At 38.1% G+C, this 25,137-nt stretch overlaps 1 protein-coding gene across 2 annotated transcripts in view; it reads left to right on the top strand.

Annotated features, from left to right (window-relative positions):
* The window catches only part of ASCC3 (activating signal cointegrator 1 complex subunit 3), a 410,940-nt gene that overhangs the window by 95,299 nt on the left and 290,504 nt on the right, over positions 1-25,137 (top strand). For both annotated transcript variants that reach the window (XM_006118439.3, XM_075923934.2), the window contains exons 9-10: positions 9,054-9,254; positions 9,714-9,854. In XM_006118439.3, coding sequence (XP_006118501.3) covers positions 9,054-9,254; positions 9,714-9,854 — 342 coding nt within the window. The remainder of the gene's footprint in view (positions 1-9,053; positions 9,255-9,713; positions 9,855-25,137) is intronic.

Genomic DNA, 25,137 nt, shown 5'->3' with positions numbered 1-25,137 from the left:
TATCAATAAATTACAGCCTATACTGGAACAGGACACTAAACTCCAAGAAGCTCTGGGAGACAGACCCATAGTCTCCTATAGACAACCACCTAACCTCAAGATGATTCTTACCAACAACCACAGGACATACCACACTAATACCAACCCTGGTACTTTCCCTTGCAACAAACCCCGTTGCCAGCTTTGTCCACATATTCACTCTGCTGACACCATTATTGGGCCTAACCAAGTGAGTTATAAGATCAAGAATACATATTCCTGCGCATCCAGAAATATAATCTATGCTATCATGTGCCGAAAGTGTCCGTCTGCTATGTACGTTGGACAAACGTCTCAGATACTTCGCCAAAGAATCAATGCCAACAAAACAGACATTAGACAGGATCACAAAGAAAAAACAGTTTCTTGCCATTTCAACCAGAAAGGACACTGTCTCAATGACCTAATCACATGCATCCTACTTCAGAAGACATTCAAATCTGCACTTGAAAGGGAATCCTCTGAACTGGCATTCATGCTAAAATTCGACACTCTCCGCAGGGGGCTGAACAAAGACCCCAACTACCTTACCCATTACAAAGATAGCTTCCCCAATTATCACCTCTAATACCATTAACTCACAGACATCTCCCCTTCCCCACCTCTAATATCATTAACTCACAGGCATTTACCTTCCTTCCCCCCCTCCCCCCCGCATCCCTCCTCTGTTCTGAAATGTGATTTGTCCTTTTCATATGTGTTCATTTTTTTTTTTAATTGTATCCTTTGGTATATATGGTTTTGACTATTTTCTTCCATTATTTGATCTGAGGAAGTGGGTCTGGCCCACGAAAGCTCATCATCTAATAAACCATCTTGTTAGTCTTTAAAGTGCTACATAGTCCTATATTTTGGTTGAAAAGGGAACCTGATAATGTCCAGTAAGATCTACTGACCAACATCTGTGGTCTGGATATTGCGAGTGGAGGAGGCAGGGAGATGCCAGACCATTATTCATGACAGCTCCTACTTTTCTGGAGCTGCGCCCTACCTTTGTTGAGCAGCTTCAGCTTTCAGCCCTGGTTCTGCAGGCATGACTAGGTTTTAGGGGAAAAGTGAGCAATAGGAGGGATGGAAGTGGAGCTTTGGGGAAAAGAGGAGGGGGTGGACTGAGGTTCTGGCATAGCTGCTGAAATGTCCAGTTTTAAAATATAGGTTGTGCCTCCCTGATCTGGCACCATCGGGACCTGACCAGTCCCAAACGAGAGAATTTGCCGGACCAGGGAAGGCTTCCTTTCCACCAGCCCCCAAGCCCAGCAGGCACCCTGCCTCATGATTCTCCGCCCCTGCCAACTGGCTGGGTTGTTGGCCCAGCTGCTGCCAGCTCTCTGAACAGCTCAGGCTTTGGCTTCAGCAACAATGTCCCAATCCCACTCTCCATTGGGCTCTGTCTCTGGCTCCATGCTTAATGGAGCTGCTGCTGGGGTCTGGCTCCCTGTGCTCCAGCCCTGCACTCCATGATTTTACTGTGGGCCGGCTGGGGACTGCAGCCCCAGTCCCTTGCTGACCCTGTTGCCGCTGGTGCTGGTTGGCCCCTCCAGCTTTTAGGCTCTTGGGCTCTCTCGTCAGACCAGAGAGTGCTGGTTTTCAGAGATGCAACCTGTATTACTAATTAGTCAACTTTATTATGATGAATGAGTAATACACTCCTTAATTTGTTATTTTAAAATAACAGAATTTAGTTCTGAAGGACATTTATCTTAATTAGATAATTGTATGCTGTACAATTAAGACGCAATGACTAAATTTTTCATTTAAAATAATAAGAAATAATCTGAGTCTAAAATTACTGGGTAAAATCCATCCAGAAAAATGAAATTTATCCATGTCAAATACGTATTTTTAAATTACAGATGTTGAGCCCACGGTATGAATAATTTAAAATACTTACACAGTTTAGAGAAGTAGTACTCAAATCATTGACTCTGGGAGAGTAGCAAAGCAAGGGAGAAGGTAAAGAAATTTGATCTGCTATTGTTGCTTCAGATATCTGTGTGATGACATAATAGCTTAAATCTGTGCATGGAAGCATTAAAACTGTGCACTGCTGATAAAGTACTAGCATAATAGCTTTAAGCAGACTTAGAAGCATAATGAGCCATCTAGTGAAATTTTGTGATATTAGAGTTCGCTGTCTGTCACAAATGGTTTCTGCTAACTATGGTATTTATACACTAGGTGTGGAATTTAGTGAACATGGAGAATGCATACAAGGCCCTTTTGTATCTAATAAATTGTAACAATGGTGTTCTGCTCCAGGCAGGAAGAACCACCAGGCATTTTGGTTCTATGCACAAGCCTAAGAATCTTAATGAAATAAGCTGTACAAGCCTCCTGGAACTATGCTTATGTGGCCCCAGGAGTCCACAATAGGTGTGCTGGGTCAGGCATGAGACCAAATGACTAATGTTCTGTTAGACTCGTTTTCCAGTGGTTTAATTTATAAACAACCTCACGCCTAACATATTTTAAAATCAGTCTGTTTTTTCTCATTTACTTCTGTGTTGCTTATTCTAGACCTAAAGTTACTTTAATAGGTATTTGCTAACACATACAAATGAAAGTTGTTTTAGTATCCGTACAGCAGTGACAGTTGTTATATGCCTATTTAAGTGAACCTTACATTGTGTACTAATATATATTAATTTTTATTTATTAGGATTTATAAACATATAAGCACTAACTACATGCTCTAATACTGTATGTTTCACAAGGAAATACATTAATACAAAGAGCTACCCTGCTTACCTTAATAAAAAAAAGGAAAATGAGTAATGCCCCTTCCACAGAAGACACAAAGGTCCCTTGCAGAATGCCAGGTGGAGGGAGGAGAGGAGGAAGGAAAGTGTATGTTGGGTCCTAAATAATAAACAGACTCTTGACTTGATATTGTTTTTCAGACTCTGATTGAGCAAAAGAGTAAGCACATACTGACTATCATATATAATGTGTATATAATCCTGTGTATAATCATATTGATAACAGATGTAATAATTCACTTAAATGCATGCTTTGTTTCTTTGCTTACTCTAGGCTATAGGCATTTTTTTCACCATAATATAGGACAGGCCCACCAACAGAGGCAGGGCAAAGGAGGCAACTGTGGTAGCCAGAGCACCAGGCCCTATCAGTAGTCACTAGAGCACTGCACAGTACCCTGTAGAGCCCCAGGCAGGACGCTCCAGGTGGCACTAACAGGACAGCGCAGTCTGCATGGCAGTGAGGGCCAGCTGCCCCAGCCCTCCCCTTCTGCATGAGACCCTGCCCTTTCTGGGACTGTAGAGCCTGTCCTGCCTCACTTCAGTGGCCTGGCGAGTCTGTCTGCTGGCCTGATACAAGCTGTTTCCAGATGAACTGTTATATTATATCTTCCTTTTAAAAAGGACATTCAGATATAATACTGTAAGTTGCTTGCATATTATATTTAGCTGTATTATGTATTTGTTACCTGTGTGTGAATTGTTCTCCCATAATTCCCTCAATAACACCTGAAAACAGTTTACACAATATGAAAAACCTAACTAAATGGAACTGTAAGAAACAAAGAAAAAATGCAACCATTTTCAGAGGTGCTTTAAATAATTTCTAAAATTAAATAGTGCACAAACTGGAAACCCAAGACTATGAAGACTAGATAAAAAGACTGTAAAATACATCGATCGAACCTTATTATAGCTGTGCAATCATTGCTTCTGTAGGAAAATCATTAACACTTTATTATAGCCCCACTGATGAAAATGAAGGGACTCCCAACTACTTCAGTTGATATGAAACAAATGGATTTCCACCTACAGATTTGCAAACGGAATAACCTATAAAAGGATATTACTAGTGAGGATTGCTGCACTTTTGAAACACAACTACTTAAAATTTTAAGGAGACGTCCTGAAAAGTTCCGGATATACTTTAAAATAGCTAAAGGGAGAGAAATTCCGCCCCCTCCCCTCCGAAATATAAGATTCACTGCACTGTAACAGATATTCAGATATATTTGGGATAGGTATAGAAGTAAAAATTCAAATGCTGTAAACAAAAGTACAAGCCTGAGTTTGAGTAGAACTGCTACTGTTGCGCACAAGGGAAAATTAAGATAATTTTCATGCACAGATACTTTGCTAGCTATTTTGTGTTCTTGTGCCATAATCAGTACATTTGTGCCAGGTGATATTTCACTTATAATAGCATTATTGCTTAAATATTTAGAGCTTAGTGTGATAAGACTGCAGGTTTTCCCTTTGATTAATCAGGCACTGGTATACCACAACATATATTTGGAAGAGAATGTCTAGGTTACACGACTTAAAACACGTCAAACCTTTCTTCACCAAATGAGCACACAGTCAAAGAAGTAGATTTCATTATCCGCACAGACAAGGACTCAAGTAGTTCTATATCCTTCCAGAGCAGATACAAAACATATCTACACTGCTACAGTGACCTACCTCCCCAGCCACATCTTTCAAGATTTTGCTCCTATACATGCAGTGTGGGTATAGCTCATCAAATGTCACAAAAAACAATGTAAAGAAAACATATAATCACTATATTCTCAAATTAACACACTCTTAGAAAAAAAATAAGACAAATTCCCCATATCCTATGAACAAACACTTTTCAAGAAGGGACTGAGGGAAAGCTGACTGGTGTGGAGGAACACGTGATTTGAATAGACATATCCCTTAGGGAGGATCTATTAATGGGGACTCTCCTGATGAGGAGAGGATGGAAGATTAATAAAATATGAGTAGGAAGGACAGAACCAGTCATGTTAGAAGGAGAGTGGAACTCTTTGACAGCTAGTGTTGTTTGAACCCTGTCATAGTGTTGGCCTTCTCAAGAAATGTAAGAGTTCATTGAGTTTAAGTCCATTAATGGCTATTAGCCAAGATGGTCAGGAATGGAAGAATGCTCTGAGTCTCCTTAGCCTTTGTTTGCCAAAAGCTAAGAATGGGAGACAGGGGATGGATCACTTGGTGATTACTTGTTCTGTTTATTCTCTTTGATGCACCTGCTATTAGCCTCTGTGGAAAGACACAGTAACCATTCATCTAACTCATATGGCAATTCTTATATCATGATCCTTTCTCTTCCTGCATTCCTTTGTCTCATTCACTTGACACCCAACTTCTTCCATAAATGAGATGGGGGCATGTCTTAGAGAATGTGTCTGCACTGCACTTTAAATCTGTATCTGTGGACTGGATATTTCCAACATCCACACTGCATCATACATCTGGGCTTACAGGTGCTTAACGTGGGACTCATAGTTTTGCTTATGTTTCCATAGTGCGCTATATATACTCTGATTCAAATCTGTATTATTAGCTGCATACATGTTACAAAATAACAGTGCTTTGGACTGAAGTCACAGCAGGGCTTGACCCAGAAACCTCATCAAGGTCTTAGGACCTGAATTTGCTCTCCAAAATCAATCTGATTTGGTTGTTGACAGAAAAGGGTCTTGGACTCAAACCTGAGTGAGAGCCTCAGTTTTGTGTGTAGTGTATGTATAACAAGTCCAGGTCCACACTACAGGAGAAAGTCAACCTACTATCTGGAACTCTAGCTATGAGAATAGTATAGCAGGAGTCATTGTGCTTCAGGACAAATTTTTGTGGTGTCCTCACTGTTGGAGTTTGATGAGAGAGATTCTCCCATTGGCTTCCCTTACTCCTCATGACCTGATGTAGTACCAGGGTTGACAGGGTACCATCAGTGGTTGATTTAGTGGGTCTTTAATAGACCCACTAAATCAAAGCCTAGGAGATCGCTCTTCAGAACAATGATCTCAGGATAAGTGAAGACATACCCCAAGAGACAGCATTCTCCACTACATAATCCTGACTACTGGTTACTGAATAACACAGAGGTCCTGTGGAAAGAGTAGTGTATGATCATGTGTGTCATATTTAAGCCTTGTCATTTTCAGTTTTAACTTTTTTTTTTAAACCAAAAAGTCCAATTTTTACAAGAAGTACTTGTTTTGCCTCTGAGCATCACTTGTGACAGGCTGCTAACTAAGCCAGAACTTTGCCAATAAAGCCTGGCTGAAAAGGGCAATTGACCCCAGTGAGCAAGCCCGTGCTTGAGGGACTAATGAGAAACAGCTGTGGACTTCATTAGCTAGAGGGCTCGATAAGACTGCCAGAGAGGCAGTTGTGAGGGGAAGTGGAAGGGGAGGAGCTAGAGAGTGGCTGAGTGTGCTCCCTAGGGATGTAAGCGACTAATCAGGTAGTCGACACACTGGTCAACTAATTGCTTCTCCCTAATGCTGCCTCTATCAGAAAGAGGCAGCAAAGGGGGAGGGGTAAGGGGTGCTGGAGTGAGCCGGCTTAAAAGTGGTTCCCCCCAGCTCTAGCTCTGTGGGAGGGGGCAGGGGTGAAGCAGCAGCCAACTTTGAAATATGCAAGAGTATCTGCTGGGGCTTTTGTACATTTCAAAGTTGGAATGCTGCATGGAGGCTGGGGCCAGTAGGCAGTCCCCCGCTAATCCTAGGCTCCATGTGGCACTTGCAGTGGGGGGTCTTGTACATTTCAAAGTCAGAATACAGTAGTTCTTATTGACTAATTGAATAGTCAATGGAAATCCCATCGACTATTTGATTAGTTAATTAATCAAAATTTAACATCCTCTGTCCTCCCCCGCCAGCTGAAGAGGCTAGCTGAATTTGTTGCAGGAAGAAACAAACCAAGCTCTGTAAATCAGGGTTACTCAATACTCGGCCCATTTGTTTGTGGTCCGTAGGTGGCAGCCAAAACAAAAAAGTAGTCCATATGATGGTCTTCTGTTGATATATGTTTTAGTAGTTAAATTCCTGGACTGCCATTGCTCATTAAAAGTGCTGTCATCTGGGTGGAAATCAGGTAAATGTTGCATTTTATTAATATCAGCAGAACTGACTTAAATGGGGCCTGCGTGTTGTGTAGTCTTGCCCGTCAGTGTGAAAGAAGCTATTTGCATATATTTTCATATATATTTACATGTATATGCAACTACACTTAAGTTGCAGCCCTCGGCATGTGCTGTGAGTATCATTGTTGACCCCAGGGCTTCCAAAGTTGATTAGACCTGCTGTAAATAGAAGGTGGTGGGAAACTGGCATGGACAATAAAAGGCACGGGTGACTGCACAAGAAAGGGTTCCGGTTGATTTGTGGCCAAAGGAGGAGTTCCAGGGCCAGGAGCCTGGGTGAGGACTTTGCCACACACACTACTTTTGAATCATTCATTATATAAAAATAATTTATTTTATTAGCAAAATATAATGTACTGCACAAGATATGTATTCTGATGATATTCTGTATTGCGTATTAGTCTGTGAGTATGTGCAAAGCTACTTGCTGAAGTAAGGCTATGCAGTATTAAAGAAGATACACACAATGAATAGGCTCTCAGGCAAGTACTGAAGTGTATGTGCATCTCAATGTCAGGGGTGATGCAAGGGAGGGACATACATACCCTTCTCTAAAATGCTGATGTGGGGACTAGGAGCAGAACCAGAAGGAAAGAAACTGGATCCAGAGCCTTCCTTTTCTGGTTCCTGCCACACTACCTGTCTGGGATGCTGCGTGGTTCCGTGCAGAGACTGCTGTCTCCCAGGAGCTACTGTGCTGCCCTTGGCAGCCTCCTAAGCAGGCAGCATGGATGGAGAATGTATCCTGTTTCCCCAATAGGTTACATAGCATGGGGAGGGGATGAGGCGAGTGTGAGGAGGGCGAGCAGGGAGTTGGAACAAGTTACCTGAGCGGGTGTCACATGGAGGGTTATACTTTCCCAGCTGGTAATACTTTTATCTCCCTCCCACTAATTGTGTATGCTCCAAGTACTGGTGAATTTCACTCCCACCTCATGCACATTTTCAAGCATTTAGCAGATAATGATTTAAGGATCTAACACACTAAAAGGGGAAGAAAGCAAAAATCTATCAGAATACTTTTGAGAACACAAACAAGTATTCAAAACGTATTAAAAAAAAACAGGAGAAAAGAATGAAGTTGAGAGTATGCACTGCAATGCTGTGGCCCAATAATTAAATGTAAGTATTTATAGGATAATAGTTTTAAGTCTAAACCGTGCACTGTTTATTCAAACCAAAGTTTTATTTGAGGATTAGTGATGGATTGTTTTCTTAAACTCAAAGGTGGTGGTCTGCAGCAAACCACATTGAATTCCACTCCACAAAGCTATAATGTATCTGAATACATTTTTCTCTATCCTTCCAACCAACAATATAAGCCCTATATATTTACCCAGCAAAAAATATTTACAGGTTTTTTCCCTGATTTTTTTACCTGCTTTTGTTGTTTGTAGTTGAAAACACGGATACATTCCTGGGAAAAAATAAATAAAATAAAACCTGAAAATGAAGGGCCTTAATCATATTGCATATGCTAAAGGGGGCCACCATAAGTTTGTAAGACAATTTTAATTCTGGCATTTCCTAATCTCTCAGTAACATTAATGCTCTCTTAATATTGTTTTTAATGTAATATGTTAGCTTATATTTTTGACTTTTCATTTAGCTATGCATTCTATCTAGGTAGTGGTTTGACAATGCTCTGAAAATGTTCTACTCACCAGAGAGAAGGGGGGCACTGTTTCCTCTATATGCCTTAGGACATCAACTTAGAACCTTTTTGTAATTTATAAAGTTCTATAAAGGTATTCATTTTGTCCTTAACAATTATGTAATTGTTTAAAATACATAAAACTCATTTATGAATATTTATGCTAATATTCATAAACTGAATGAAGTTTTGTCAGTCTGTTTTTCGTAAAAGAAATAGTTTAAAACTTAAAGTTGTGTAATTAAGAGTCACTTATTCATAAGCATGTTATTGTTTTAGAAGTTATCCTATTTAGAATACATAAGAAAATAAATTTGTAGTTTCCAGCATTGATATTCTTAGCCTTTGGGATCAAAGGCTTGTAACTAGTTTCTAAGAGGATACCAAAATTATCCCTTTAATTTTGCTTGCCTTTGCATTTTTATTGCAATACTTTATTTTCTTTCAGATTGGGCAACTTGTTTTTAAAGGCATGAAAAGACTGAACCGAATCCAATCAATAGTTTTTGAGACTGCCTACAATACAAATGAGAACATGCTGATCTGTGCACCTACTGGAGCTGGGAAAACTAACATTGCAATGCTAACTGTCTTGCATGAAATTCGCCAGCATGTTCAGCAAGGAGTTATCAAAAAAGATGAGTTTAAGGTAGGAATTCAGTGAACCAAAACCAACTTTTTTAGCTCGCAAGATAAAACCCATTATGCAGTTATACACATTATATGAAATCAAGAAGTTTTCAAGGGTATTATACTTCTCCAAGCATCATAGAAAATGCTGGTGATTTACTTCATTACTATTAAACCAATTCCTATTTGTGTTCTGAAAATCTTATTACCCATGTGAAAAGCTATGAAAATACATTTAGCTTTGATGCAGAACCAATTCTCAAAGTAATGAGGCTGTATAAACAAAATCCATTGTTTTCTAAACAGTGGCACACTTATCCAACAAAGATAACTACTTTTCATATATCACTATTAAGATTTTTCACTCTAAGTGCCTAGAATCATATTTCACAATAAATTGTGATTTGTATTGGTTGCCATGAAACAAATGACATTGTGCAGTTTGCTCATTTATCAAGCTAGTGTCCTTTTGGTGCAGATTGTATATGTTGCTCCTATGAAGGCTTTGGCAGCTGAAATGACAAATTACTTCAGCAAGCGTCTGGAGCCACTAGGCATCACCGTGAAAGAGTTGACCGGTGACATGCAGTTGTCAAAAGGTGAAATTCTGCGAACACAGGTATGTTTTGTTTCAGATTAATAGTGCCTATGTGCATGCATGTGTACAATTTTCATTTTTTTTTTAAAAACTTCAATGTGACAGTTGAAATATAACATTGTGTAATTTTTACTGTGTATGTTTAAAATGAGACCAAAGTTGAAAATGCTTATGCTATGGAGAAAACTTTCAGATATATCTGAAACACAACTTAAAATGATCAATTTTTTCACTGAAATTTGTGGTTCCATCTACAATCCTGTAATATACCCACAACTTTCCTATCACATCCCACTTTTATTAGGTCCCTGAGTAAACCCATGTGCTCCTCATTGCTTATAATAGTTAGTAGAACCAGGTACTTTTTTTATGGATTCCAGTTTTTAATTGCGTCTTCTTACCTTTCGATGACTGTGGTACTAGTGACTCATTTAAAAATAAGTCCTCTTCTGCCTCCCTTGACACTCTCTGCACAAAACACAAATACTCTCTCTTGCTCATGCTCTTGCACACGCATGCATGCACACACACAGAGAGAGAGAGAGAGTGTAAAGTAGGGTCAAGTTCTTACAGGGTAAATGCAAAATAAGTTTGAAATATTACTATAATGTGTATTGAAAATGAATATTTTGTCAGACCTTTTTAAAATATGAGGTGGTATTGTAGTTGTATTGGTCCTTGGTTATTAGGAGAACAAGGTAGATGAGGTAATGTCTCTTATTGAAAATTGTTCTAATAAGAAGGTATTACTTCAATCTCCTTATCAATCATATTTTTAAAGGGTTAATAACATTGAAGATTCTCTTGATGACTAATCTCAGTATATTCTCTGATAAAGAATATTTATGATGAAAAGTATCAGATATCACTAATGAAGTGCTTTTTTTGCTTCTTGAGAAATTCTAGACATTATGATAACTGAATTTGACTACATGGCTTCTTGAACAGTTCTGTGTAGCATACAGATTTTTTTGTTAGCAATTATGTTTTACTGTATTGTCTTATTGGTTTAGAAAAGTGGCTTTTCTCAGGTATACATTTTGGGCAAACAGTCTTTCTGCCACTTTTCCATATTTTTGTATTTGCATTCTTAAACTTCTTGTTACCACTTTGTCTCCTAATTTCATGAATAAGCTCTGGCTATATTGATTATCAGTTCGAACACTGGCGTAATTAATCCAGTAGTGATTAAAACTGATGCAATTGAGATCTACTTTTTTCTTAATTTTGATATACTTTACATCTCTTACAACCTTACATCTCATTAGACAAAAATTTCTTTTCCTATGTTAAAAATACACATGTATTGATTATAAATCCAGAAGGAAAGATTATGGTAATCTAGCCTGACCTCCTGCATAATATATACCATGAGATTTCCCCAAATTAATTCATGTTTGAACTAGATTTTGTTTTCTAAATATAATCTTTATTTGAAAGTTTCCCACCATGAGGGTTCCACCATAGCCCGGGTTTGTTCCAATGATCAGTTACTGACATTGTTAAAATATACACCTTATTTGTATTTTGTCAGCCTCCAGCAATAAGATCTTGTTATGCCTGTGTTTCCGAGACTGAAGAGCCCTCTCATCAAATTTTGTTTCCTTTTTTTTGTTATAACTGTGTAAGTAAGTCATCCCTTAAACTTTGCTTGGTTAAAATTAACAGATTGAATTCTTAGCACCTTCTCTATAGGACATATTTGCCAATCAAATTTATTCTAGTAACTAGTAATGTTCCAGTGCACTGAGGCAGAGGTGGTAACCGAGACCATGGTCACAGGCTACATAAAGCAGGGTCAGTTAGGATGTTCATATTTGAGCTCATGGCCCCAATAATTACCCTCCAAATGGCCCTACTCACTTCAGGAGGATTCCCCCACATTGCTAATACAATCCTCATGAGGTAAGCACTCCAAGAGAGTTTTGGATGATGCTTTAATTAGCCTGGCTCTGAAGAGTTAAGGTATTTTCTCTAGATGCGGGGTAGAAAGGTAGTCTTCTCAGCAAGATTCCAGTTCCAGCTACTTAGCCCGGATGGTTAGATATGACTTTATCAACTATGGCTGAGTATTCTGACAAAATTGTTACTGCAAGATCACAACCAATTCTAGGTGGCTTTTCAGGAAGGCAAGTTACTCATCTGGTCCATGCTACAAGTTATATTGGGGTCAGCAGATGTGGCCTGCCATGTGTTGGCAACAGGGATTGTCTTGAGGAGGGAATCATAGTTACACTCCTCAGGCTTCCCCACTGAGGTGCAAAACATTATAGAAGACCTTTTATAAAGACAAATTATATCTCGCCAGCCAGAAGACAGATAATTCCCTATTTGCCTTAAAAGACTCTGGAGCCATATTAAGATCTTTGGGCATGTATACACCAGCACCTAAGAGAATCTTCTATTGGTGCCCTAATCATAGCACTACAGGGACCCACAGCTACATCATCAACATAGTTACAAGCCTCCTCAAAAATAGTCCGTGGTCCACAAAATCTGCCTGTCTACATCAACTACCCAATCATCATGTAAATGATATTTGAGTGTCATTATAGAGCCATCAGCCATTCTGCATGTCAGTACACCTACTGGCTACCCCTTACCTTCCAGAAAGAAAAGCTATAGCAACAGAAAAGAAGGCCCTAGGTTTTATCCAGAGGAGCTTTGTCATAGAGTTTATAAGATGCCCACATAACACTCCCCAGTTTGGTGCACAGATGCAGCAACTATACTTTGACACCCTCCAACTACAGATGGCCTCCTTTTGGTGAGGGGAGCTATGGAACACATCCCAGAACCATTTCAGGGCACAATGTTTTGTTCAAACTACTTTCAGGTACCCAAAAAGAATGGAGGATGGAGTCTTCACTGCTCAATTTCCAAACCATGATTCCATATGATTTTACTTGTAGAGTCATCCCCTCTCTAGAGAAGGGCATGTGGTTTATAGCTCTTCATCTGAAAGACGCTGACTTAATTTATGTATTTTATTTAAAATATTTTACCCCTCCTCTCTATTTAAAATATTCAAGGCAGCTTACAACATTTTTAAAACACAATAAATAAATATATATAAAGTAAAATACAAGATCCCAAAGTGGAAGGAACATAAAACATATATTAAACATACTTCAATATATACCTGACTCTAAGAAGGTTCCTGAAGTTCAAGGTGGACACAGCTTGGTTGTCAAAAGATGCGTAGTGTAAACAAAGCTTTAGTCTCTCATCAAGAGCAGTTGATCCAATAATAGCTATTACTTCACCCACCTTCTCTCTCTCAAATCTTGAGATCAACATGGCTAGAACTTTGCTGCTTGGATCTTGTAAGAGTTAATAGCTGAATCATTCTACTTTCAGGAGATGATCCAAATTCTGTTTGCTTCTATCAAAAGATCCATCTCACTAGTGTCCTCCAAACAATGGAAACAGTTACAAAAAAAAAAAAAATCAGTTCAAAAATCCTGGAGTCTGAACATACTGAAGTTGCTACAGATGTCTTTTCATTACACTGCGGCTATGCCTAGACTGGCATGATTTTCCGGAAATGCTTTTAACGGAAAAGTTTTCCGTTAAAAGCATTTTCGGAAAAGAGCATCTAGATTGGCACGGACGCTTTTCCGCAAAAGCACTTTTTGCGGAAAAGTGTCCGTGGCCAATCTAGATGCGCTTTTCCGCAAAAAAGCCCCGATCACCATTTTTGCGATCGGGGCTTTTTTGCGGAAAACAAATCTCAGTTGTCTACACTGGCCCTTTTGCGCAAAAGGTTTGCGCATAAGGGACTTTTGCCCGAATGGGAGCAGCATAGTATTTCCACAAAAAGCACTGATTTCTTACAGTAGGCAGTCAGTGCTTTTGCGGAAATTCAAGCAGCCAGTGTAGACAGCTGGCAAGTTTTTCCGGAAAAACTGGCCAGTCTAGACACAGCCTGCATGTAAAGATACCTAAAGGACTTCCCTCCAAAACTTGAACTGTCTCTAATCCACCTGCAAAACTTCTGGTCTCCCTCTTCCTCAGTATAACTTCTGCACTGACGGTGTGTACTGTCAATGCAAATTTTTTTTTGCCACATTGAAAACTGAATGTGATAACTGTATAAAAATAATAAATAGCTATTATACTCCCTCTATTGCTTATTTTTGTGTTTATTTCAGTTTTTAAAACGAGGGGCTTTAGTTCAAATAGAGCTGCATTTTTTTTTCCATTTTGCTTCTCCAGAGTGCAATATTTAGGGACCTTATTATATAGTTTAAGTCCAGATTGCTGTGAAGTACAAGTTTCTTTCTTGTGCACAGTTGACTGACTGTGGCTTGGAGTCTATTTTTTTTTCCTATACAGGCTCTTTACCACCTTGATCACCTAATATGTGAGCACTTCCTAGTAGTGCATCAAATGACATAACTAACTTCTGCTAGGTGTGGATTTGTTGTTTCCTCAGCTTCTCCCTGGGGAAAATGACCGGGTAGTGGGTCTTTTTAAATTTATACATGCCACTTAATGTTTATATTACAGAATATGCATAGAATGATAGTTTTGGCATATCAGCAGTCATTAGATGTTGTCTTTTTGCCAGATAACTTTCTGAATGGTTGTTGAGTTGGACTTAAAAATAGACTAACACCCTTTTGTTTTATGCAATTGACAAAATGTTTGATACAGCTTTGAACACTGTTTATCAGCAATCCTTGAAGAAAACAATCCTTGTATGGCTCTGCCCATACAGTGAACAATTTCAGATATCTTTGAAATCCCTTGGACCATGGAGAACTTGAATGGGTTTGAACTAGTACAGATTTGTTTGTAAATTACTAGGCTAGGAGACATAACATGTTTTTGTGATGCTGCCTTATGCTGGCATTTTGTATTATAAACAGATGGCTCTGTTAGCATGATGTCTTAGCCTGTAGTAGACAGCTGTAACCTTTAGAGGATCACAGATATGACTTCCTGGCACCCAAGCATATTAATGCCTACAGGGAGATAACATTGAATAATGTGATTTGATACACGTTGTGCTTTCCACTTTAGTTAGTTGCATATATGCTGAATTGTCCTTTTGTTAAGGATGTTTTATTGCTGTGTATGCAAAGAAGTTGGCTGTTTAAAGAGACGTAGGGAGGTCTATGACATTGTAATAAAAGGAGAACACATTTAAGATGACTTCTTGTTCACTTGGTAGAAACGTGGAATTTCTTTACTGTTGAAGAACCATGAAGTCTTTTGTTATTTTGAGTGTAAAAGCCACATTCTTCTTCAAGTACTTACTCATGTTGATACCATTGTAGTTATGCTTTGTATCCATGTGTGTAGTCACCAGAAATTTTTGCACTAGTGGTGTCTGTGGGGTCAGCTGTGTTGCCCCTTAAGTGCTGCACTCCTTGGTCAGCTCCGTGTCCTCTCAGTTCCTTCTTTCCTTCCATGGTGGTCAGTTGGAGTGCCTTTCCTTTGGGGATGTAAAATCCCATGTAACCATGTTTAACCACTTAACCAGCCTCCTGCCTATAGCATGGCACAGGTTGCTTCAGTAGCACTGGGCCTGCTGCACTGTGGGCTGCTCTGGCCTATCCTTGCACCCAGAAATAGAGGGACTCAGAACTCCCCTTATGGAGTCCACCCGCTACCTGGCATGTGTGCTGGCTGGACATGAGTTGCTTAACACTTCAACTTTGATGAGCAGTGCACTTCAGGCACTGGCACTTGCCCAGCACTGATTGACATTGCTAGTACCACAGAAGAGAGTTAAGAAATGCTGCTTCCTGGTGCAAATGAAGAAATTGTCAGCAACCAATGAGCTTGCCTTGAGTTGCCCACCCACCCTGTAGCCCTGCGACAGTCAATCAGCAGCTAGGGACATTAGGCCATCTAAAGGACGCCCTCTGACTCTAGTGAGTAGTACAGGTCCAGCCATCCTTCCAGCACTGATGATTTCCTGGTCACAGGTACCAAAGGAACTCAGACCTTTGTCTACTCTTTAAGCACAACCAATGCTGCAAGCCTTGACTAATCTTTGCCATAAAGCCGCTCTTCCTAAAAAAAAAAAAAAGAGGTTTACGCACGTATATACGTGGGGGATGGTTATTCTAGATAAAGGCAATAATCTGCTACTGTCATGGATCCAGAAAATCGCAGATTAATTCTTTCCTGGAGCCACCGTTGTTTCCTTTTGCTGTCCTGTCTCAGGAGCAGAACAACACAGACCTAATTTCCTCTCTTTCTTCCTCTAACACCACAATATAAAAAAGTGCCATTTTATGGCAAGTATTGGCAAATTTAATAGGGCACCATTGCATGTCATAAACATTTTTATACTTGATATGATACAAATAGTTTAAAAGGCCCTTACTGTGGAAAAAATTAAGAAATGTCAATACAATCAACTTAAATGTCTGTTTTTCAATAGCCTGCTGTTACAAGGAAATTCTTTGCTTTTGTGCTCCTGTATATTTTATTTCAGAGCAGCCTGCTTAAAAAAGTGTCATTTTAATTACATTCGTTGTTGACTAGTCCCCAGTTTAAGAAGTTTCCATTTTGCCTCTCAACTTGTAGTAGAGTGTCAAGGACTTGCAAGAGTCAAGTTTTTTTTTTTTAAATGTGCTGCACTCCAGAGGAATTGCAATATGGATATTACAACAGCACTGGTTAAAGTTATATTTTTTTCACTGAAATGTTGAAACAGCTAGTTTGAAATTGCAGCATACAAGTAGCCATCTTGGCTATATGAATTTATGTAAATGTAACATTTATTTACCTTTGATCAGTTCTGAACTTTAATCCAGCAATACATATAATTTTAAAGAAAAGCATTTTTGTATTTTTTGACTGATGAAGACTGAAATCTACTACCTTCTGAAGAGGTACAGCTGTGTCATTGCCATACGCACATATACTGCCTCTATTTTTCTCAAAATAGTAGACGATCTGAGTAGATGAATACTAGGTTTATGTTTAAATTAGATTAAAAAGGGTTAAGTAATTTTTGATCCAGCATTTTGCTTTTTAAAGTTTTTATGAAATGAGAAATATTTTTATTGTGCAACTGTAAAATAGTAAAAACACATACAAATGATTTGTTGAATTGCCATATTCAAATAAATATGAAAACAATGGTCACTGGCAATGTATGCTTCAAAAATCAACACTGTGTAGTTTTGAAATTGAAAGAAATGTGAAAAATATCAGTGTCCTCAGAAGATCATAAAAGTAACACATTAGTGATATAAACAACTTGTTTTTCAAAGAGCCATTTCTGAAATATAAAAACAGAATGTATGCAAGTGGCGTTTTAGTAGGAAAGGAACTTGTCCAGTATTGGTGCTGAGATTATTTCCTCTGCTCCTGAAAAATCGTTTAGAAGCGTGAATAGATTTTGACATCTTAAAGATTAGTTGATTAATTGCACTTCTGATGACAGAGCAGAAGTGAGAAGTTAGGCAGAGACTTTAAGAATGTCAGAACTGATGGGATGAGTGGTGTTGAGGATGGTAAACGGCATTAGGACCTTGGAGAAATATGGATGATTACCTAGATAGGTTTTGTGAGCTAATGAACTTAAATATCGAGACACAAAAGTTTTATGCCCTTTTGAAATAGGTTTCTAATAAAACGGGACAATATTTTTTTCTTTTTAAATTCTTGACTGCTAAATAAAAATAAGCTGCTACAGGACTGTAAGTAAGAGAGAGCTTTAAGTCTGCAGTGTCAGTCTCTCTTGTCTGTGATCTACTATGTTTTAACATAGTACAATCCTCATAATTTAATAAAATGTATTTATAGATAAGAGCAAATAGTGAATTTGTAATATATTTTCTTTTGTAAATGATGGAAAATGGAGACACCAAGTTTCGGCAGTTCATTATTTTGTCAGTGTAGTGGGCAGTACACAAGCTTCTAACTACAGGACGAGACATACTACTAAAAGTTGTATCTCTGTATAATGTAATAATGAGAGAGTAATTCCAGAGTAGTGAAAATGAAAACGACACTTTTTCTGATTATTTTTAGTCAGACAAATTTCTCAAAACACTAATTATTGCATTCAGTTTCTTCATGCTTAGATTCAAGCCAAAAATGTTTTTAAAAAAATCCAGACTTAGGGAATTTTGAGTATTTTTAAAAAAAGAAAGCTATATTTCAACTTTGTCAGAAATTAATGATCCAATTGTTAGTAAGCCACTCGACACATATATACCAATTCATTGATCTACTTCCAGAGTTACTGAACTAAGCATATAGTTTGGACTGAGGACTAGTCTCTCTGCTTGCTTGACTAATTTGTTTTTAAGTAATTTCTGGAGGATTGAAAAGGATAGTGCACATTAACAATATATTATTTTCCTTCATCTCAGAAAGATGTACTAAGCTACAGTACTCAAACTGTATGATTATTCTAGCAAAAGTGTATAACTTATGTGGATTATTTGAGGGTAGGGTAGAGGGATCAATTGTGCGGTGCAGTATATTCCAATCTGGATATAGTCCAGAATAATAGCTTGGAGATTGGTATTTTTTTTGAGAAGTGGTCTGTGTCCTTTTCTAGGTCAGCTCCATGATATACTTCCATTGGAGCTTTTGGATCATAAGATGAGATATGTAGAGGCTTCCTGTGGAGCAGGAATCAAGCAGCAACCATGAAGATGAATGCTCAGGTTTTCAGAGCTGCTGTATACCACAGTATTAAGTAACTCCATTTTGTTGGTGATGTCAATGTGTCTGAAATTACACTTCCTGTTGGCCAGTAGGGAAACAACCATATTATGTAACTCAAACGATTAGAAAGATATTAGATCAGTCATTTCCTTGGTAATGCATTTCGGTCTCTGATAAGTATTCCGAGATCCAGAATCATGATACACAATTCTTTCCTTGGGATTTCTTTGTTGGGAATAGAGAGGAGAGAATCATTATAATTTATTAATCAAATTGTATTCTGGATCTGTCTTGTCCATGTTCCCTTACTGATTTATAATGGTTAGTGGAAGTGTTTATACCCTATATCTATTTGGCAACTACAGCAGTTGCATACGTGTGGAAAATATTAGGTAAGATGTTATGAGGTGTTTTGTTGTCTCGGTTTGCTCTACAGTACATTCTGTTATATGCTTTCCTTCTTTATGTGCTCCACTGCTGTCTAGTCCACTTCTTCCCTGCTTTTGTAGTCTATATTTGTTAGATACTTAACTAGCCCTCATCTCTGTAGTGTTTGCATCCCAGGTGTTCCCTTTTCTGATAGACATTGATTTCTTGATGGTGACTCCTTTATCTTCCAACTAGTAATTTTCAATGGTTTGTTCAAAGCACCAGTCTTATTCCTGATGCCAGACTCTAATGGTATGTCTATGCTGCGGTTCAATACCTGCTGCTGATCTGTTAACTGTCTCAAGCTTGGGCTGTGAGGGTGTAAAATTCCCCCCTCCTGCTTCACAAAGTCTCAGACCCCAGGCGCTAGCCTAAGTCCAAACATCCATGATACAGTTTTACAGTGGCACATCCCAAGTTCCATGGGCTTGAGTCAGCTGACCTTGGCCAGCTGTGGGCATTTAATTACTGCGTTGTCGTACTCTGAATTACTCTTTCCCCCTTTTTTTTTCTTCTTATGTCAGAATATCTCCTAAAGGAGATCATTAGACAGGATCCTTTTCTTTATTTTCCATACTTTACAACTACCAAGCGCTCTACAATCAAAGCTTTAGACATCTGTAGAAGCAGATGAAAGCCAGGAAAACAAACAATCATGAGTTTATCCACCAACTCTCTGTAGCCTACCTGAAGTGGATTATGAGCCATAGATGAAAAACTCCCACAGTAGCTACCGTTCCACATCTTTGCATCTGAAAAGAGTTATACCAAGTTAACACTTCCGCTATTTCTTCCACCATGACTAAAGTGATTGCACTTGCATACAGAACTCTAGGAGCAGAATATTCTATTTTGGACTGGGAAATGTGACTTAACTAAAGGGCATCGCAATCTAATGCTAATAACAGCAGTGAGAATTTTTTCTTCTCTTCCTGAGAGAACTCATATAATATTTCTCAGAAGTATAATCATAATGAAAGAAAGCTTTCTTTATACTGAATATTAAAAGATAAGCTCTGTTTTCCCTCCCTTTAAATGAAGTGCAAAAAACATTTATTTTTCCTATGAGACACAACGTTCCAAAAGGGTGATATGGTGGTCAGAGCTGTAAGATGCGTGCATAGTTGCCTTTAGAAAGATTACAAACTTTTTATGCCATGTCACTTCTGTAATCCAAAGTATTCCTTATCTCATGTTGTGTCATTTTATGAATTTTGTTTTGTATCAGGTGGATTTATACTTTACAGAACAAAATCTTACTTCCCTCTTCATTGTCCATTCTACCTTTATGGCAGAACTATGTAGTAGAAAAGCACCCCATCTAGACTATCTTTTGAGATAGGTAAGATTTAAAAATCTACAGACTCTGTATCAAATGCCTTTGCCTCCTTACTACTTATAGCATCTTCTTTATAAAAAAGATAGAGATTTCTTGTTCAGTCTTCAGAGCAAAAATTAGGAGTCTTTTCAAATAAGAAAAGGTATTTTTATGTAACTTATGCATATGCTGTATTATATGGTGGAGTATAACAGCAACACAGAATTCTAATTTATAAAATATAAACATATGCACAAAAGCCTACTTATTCTTGTATAAGCTATAGTTACTGTAAAAGAGATGTTAGTGGACTACATGATAAATGCTGCAATAAATCAGTACTGTTCTGGCCCTCTGCCTCATTGGTTCAGAACACCCTATTTTCTGGCATTCTTAAGCTGTTTAGTCTTTTCATCAGTAAGTAGTGCATGACCACCAGGTGTAGTGGTGCATTGACCAGTAACACTCCCAACCTTTATGTGACAGGGTGGACTAAGCCCAAAGACCCCTGCTGAAGGCTGGTGACTTTGCCCAACCCTTCTCCAGGGAAAAGAGCAGAAGAGAGGTCCTCCAAGTGAGAGTGGTTGCTTCTGCTGCTGCCATTCAGGACCCAGCAAGCTGGTATTAAAAAAGCTGCTGGGCCAGAGCTTGGCAGTTCCTTGTTGGAGCTTGACACAGGGACTGAGGAGGAAGGCAGCAGCACCTTGGACAGCTCTGAGTGTATGCTGGATTGCAGATCCAGCTGAAGCTCAGGTCCAGTGGTTGAAGACTGGCTGAGGTGTACTACAGGTAATTGCAGAACCCTGAATAGGTTGCTGTGAGAACTTTATCTCAAAGCTCTGAAAGAGAGGGCTGGACAGAGCAGCTACTAACCATGAGTTTGAATTTTATTTCTGAACTATTTTTCTTCTAAACATGACATTATATACTGTTTTCCCTAAGACATTCAGATACAGAACACAAGTTGTGTACTCTGCTTTTAATAATAGGTGCCCCACACTTTAAGAAAATATGCTATTAAAATTAATATTGATATTCTGTGTTCAGTCTACACAAATCTTTCTATCTGGATTTTTTCAATTTGCCCAGAAAGGGAAGGAAGACGTTAATTTGTTGCTTTGTTTCTGAAGTAAAATTCAGTTGAAATGATGCTAAGTAAAATTATAGTAATATTGTACCACAACAAATGTCTTCCACTCAATTTCTATAGTTAAATTATATAGGATTTTTTAAATTACATACTTAATGTTGTGCATTCTTGTTTTTTTGGAGGTAACTTTGTTCACATCTGACTGCTCTCCTGAAAGTTTTTCTAAACCTTTCTGAAAATAAAGTCTCAATCTTACTTTTATTAATACGTGTTTTTTTTTTTATAATCTGTCGTGCATTGTATTTCAACACTAAAATGAAACAGTGCATTAGTTCGAAAGTGAATAGCCTTGGCTCTGAATATATATCTGTTTTCTACAATGTGCACCTTTTTCATTTTATTTCTAACTTTATCTGAATAAATTCAGGTTTTTTTAATATATCTAAACTTGCACTTGAAGCACTTGCATTAGTCACTGTCTCTGCAGAGGCTGGATATTACAGTGGAACTTTAAAGAACTAATGTACAAATATGAAGAAAATAATTGTGTTTTGGATACATGATCGATTCAGACTGCAGTTGAATATATTGAGTGGAAATATTTACTGCTTTTGCTTTCTGATTGTGTGAGTAAGCTCAACAGTGTCACCTGCAGGTGAAACAAAGAGCTTTCTTAATCCTTCAAGGTGGAAATCTAAGATACATAAGAAGTTATTTATTGAAAATAAGTGAATAATTTTGCAATGCATATTTTAATGATTTTTGCTTTTTATTCTAAGTGTCAATCAACTGCAATCAGAAGGTAACTTTCTCAAACTATTAAAAATGACAAAATATTGAAACAATGCATTTAACTAGCTTGCAAAGAGTTCAATGCAAATATTTAGTGGGTTAACTCTTAGAAGCCAGTGTTATTTGAGAATATAAGCATTTTTTTTCTAGAACTATTCTGCAATAACTCTTTAAAATTCACTTTTCTCAAATATTTTTGTTCATGAGTTCATGCTAGGATATATACATAAAGCAAATAAAAATAGAACGCATACCATGAGAGTATTGAATTTGTATTGAAATTCAAATTAATATTCTCACAATTTATTTTTTAATTGGAGAATTAACTTTACTTACAGGGAAAAAATGCTCAGAAAAGATTCCTTTTAGTGAAAACTATGATAGCTTGCATTTCTATTAAACCTAATATTCCTGTTGATATTTTAGGAAGAAAGGTAGATTGATTTTAAGTTCTACCAAATTACAAATGTGGTATATTTTGTTTGAGAAGTTACCTACTATATACTTGAGAGAGTTTGTCTGAGAGTGAGTATGTCTGTAGGTCTGTTCAAGAACTCCTCCTAAACGTTAAGAGCTAGGACCACCAAATTTGGTATAAGCTTCCTCTTATCATAACATAAAGCAAGGTAAGGGTTTGGTTATTTCTGGACATTGGGCTACGCCTCGAATGTATTTTTCTCATAACATGGAAAAAGAGGGCTCTGCTCATAGAGACATTTATACTATGTAATGATCAGAGGGGGAAGCAAGGGGCCAGAAATGTTGACCAGGATAGCAGGGGCAGAGGTGTAGAAAGGGAGAGCTATCTACTATATATTTGAGAGAGTTTGTTTCTGTATGTTTCTGTGAGGTGATCTGTCCTCAGATCTGTTGATATTCCATGCTCCTTCCCCTGACTGTGCCCACTACAGTGGCTATAGACAGGCACTTCTCACTTGGCCCCAAGCTGCTGTGGTGAGAGAGGGCTGGGGTTTTCCTCTCTTCCAGGGGCAGCCTGCATATTGAACTCTTTGTCCCAGCCTCCAAGCCTCCTTTCAGGGAGGGTGGGGGAGCTGAAGATCCACCCCCCTGATTTTTATAGGGATATTGCTGACCCAAGCAACATCAGGTAAATTTTCTAGTAGTAAATTTTCTAGTATTTTTACATCATTTTAATAATGTAAAAATATATTGCTGTCATCTTATAATTATAATAAGACATTGTAACTTAGAGTATAAGTCCTTAGTATTAATGAACTATATATTTTTGTTGATAGAAAGGGTTAGCTATCGCATAGAGCTCTGGGCAGATACAAAATTTGTATCTGTATCCGCAAAAAGGAGTAATGGGTACCCATGGCTATAAAGTGGATATCTACAAAATTTGCAGGGTTGTAGTTAAATTTGTATCTGCATCCACATCTATATTTGCAAAAATGAGCTGTGGATTTCTCTAGCATATCTTTGGATTTGCAGGGCTCTAATTATCCTTGAAGGTTCTCTCAATCATCTATGGACTTTCCACCCCTATTTTCAAATTTTACCTACCTCACGGTAACGGATCCCTTTAGCGGATTGGAAAGAAAAAAAAGTTCAAAGTTCAATGAGATTCACCTTGGAGAATGTACCTGGGAAATACGTTGGCAAGTATAAGGCTAAACAACAATAAACTGTCCAACATCATGCTTAATAGAAGAATATTTGATCAAGGAATTAGTAAGGACAGCAAAGTAATGATGCAATTATTATCAATATGGCTTCACTGGGGAAGGGGGTTGGAATCACCTAAATTCTTCTTTTCTTGAATGGCAGATCTTCAGTAAATACCAGCACAGAGTAAGACTAGGTCTACGCTTAGGAAGTTAGGTCAACCTTGCTATGTTGCTCTTGGGTATTTCATTATATCCATTTGGCCAAGTGTGGCCACGCATAGTTCATTCTTGAACTCAGAATTTACATCTATTTATTGATTTTTATTTGCATTGTAGTAGCAGCTAGAGACTCTAACTGCATTGTGCAGCTATAGAATGAAGAATGTCAGAAGAGCTTACAATCTAGCTGTAAAATGAGATAATAGGTGGACACAACAAACAGCAATAAGGTGATTAGTGTGGTAAATGGGATTCACAGCACCCCACCTGCCTAATGAGTTGTGGTACAAAATAGTGATCCATTATTCTGCTATGAGACTGCCAGGATGGTCTATTTTCTGTATAGTGTTTCTAAAGGGAGATTATATGGTGTTTAAAAAGTTTTAATGCTTTATTGAAAGGACTTGAAGACTGAAATTTTCCCCCACAAAATAGCAACAGATGAGTCAGCTCCCTCTTATAGCCCTCCTAATATATCCCAACCGTTATCTACAGTAGTCATGAAGCTAAAGCAGAAAGTGGAATTGTTAAATGCCTATGACCAACATTGTTTGTTTTTTCTATTACATTCCAACTATGCTTTCCCCTTGAAATTTTTTACCCACTGCCTCTTCTTGCTCCCCTGTCCCATTTTTTCCTTCTTTCACCCCTCCTCCCTTCTCCCCTATTTATTTTGGTCCTGGACATCCAACACTCTGCTCAACTGAAGAAATGGGCTATGCCCACAAAAGCTCATGATACCATTTACATGTTTTGTTAGTCTTTAAAGTGCTACCAGACTAGTTGTTGTTGGTTTTTTTATGTTTATCCTATACAGACTAACTCGGCTACTCCCTGAAACTTCATTGCCATCTTTGTCTTTTCATGAAAGAGACTGCCAATAATAACACTAGCAGGGTGGTGTCTTTCAGGAGGAAAATATCTGTTCATAGTGATTCAGACTGAGGCCATTAACTGATTTCATATACTCAGTGAATAAGTTTTAAATTATTTTAGATCATTAACAAATGAATAGCATTTTAGCATCTTATCTATGGGTATAAAGCTTAAAAACCCATTCAGCCTGTCCTTTGAGCCCTCCCAAATTGCCAGCTTAGGCTGTGTGTGGATCTTTCATACCCTTGAACAATATAGCTGTCTCGACCTAACTTCTTAAGTGTAGACATGGTCTTATTTAGT

This window comes from Pelodiscus sinensis, chromosome 3 (genome assembly GCF_052426305.1).
Source record: "Pelodiscus sinensis isolate ZL-2025 chromosome 3, ASM5242630v1, whole genome shotgun sequence".
NCBI lineage: Eukaryota > Metazoa > Chordata > Testudines > Trionychidae > Pelodiscus > Pelodiscus sinensis.
Note: the sequence above shows the minus strand (reverse complement) of the source record. Positions and strands in the feature narration are given on the sequence as shown.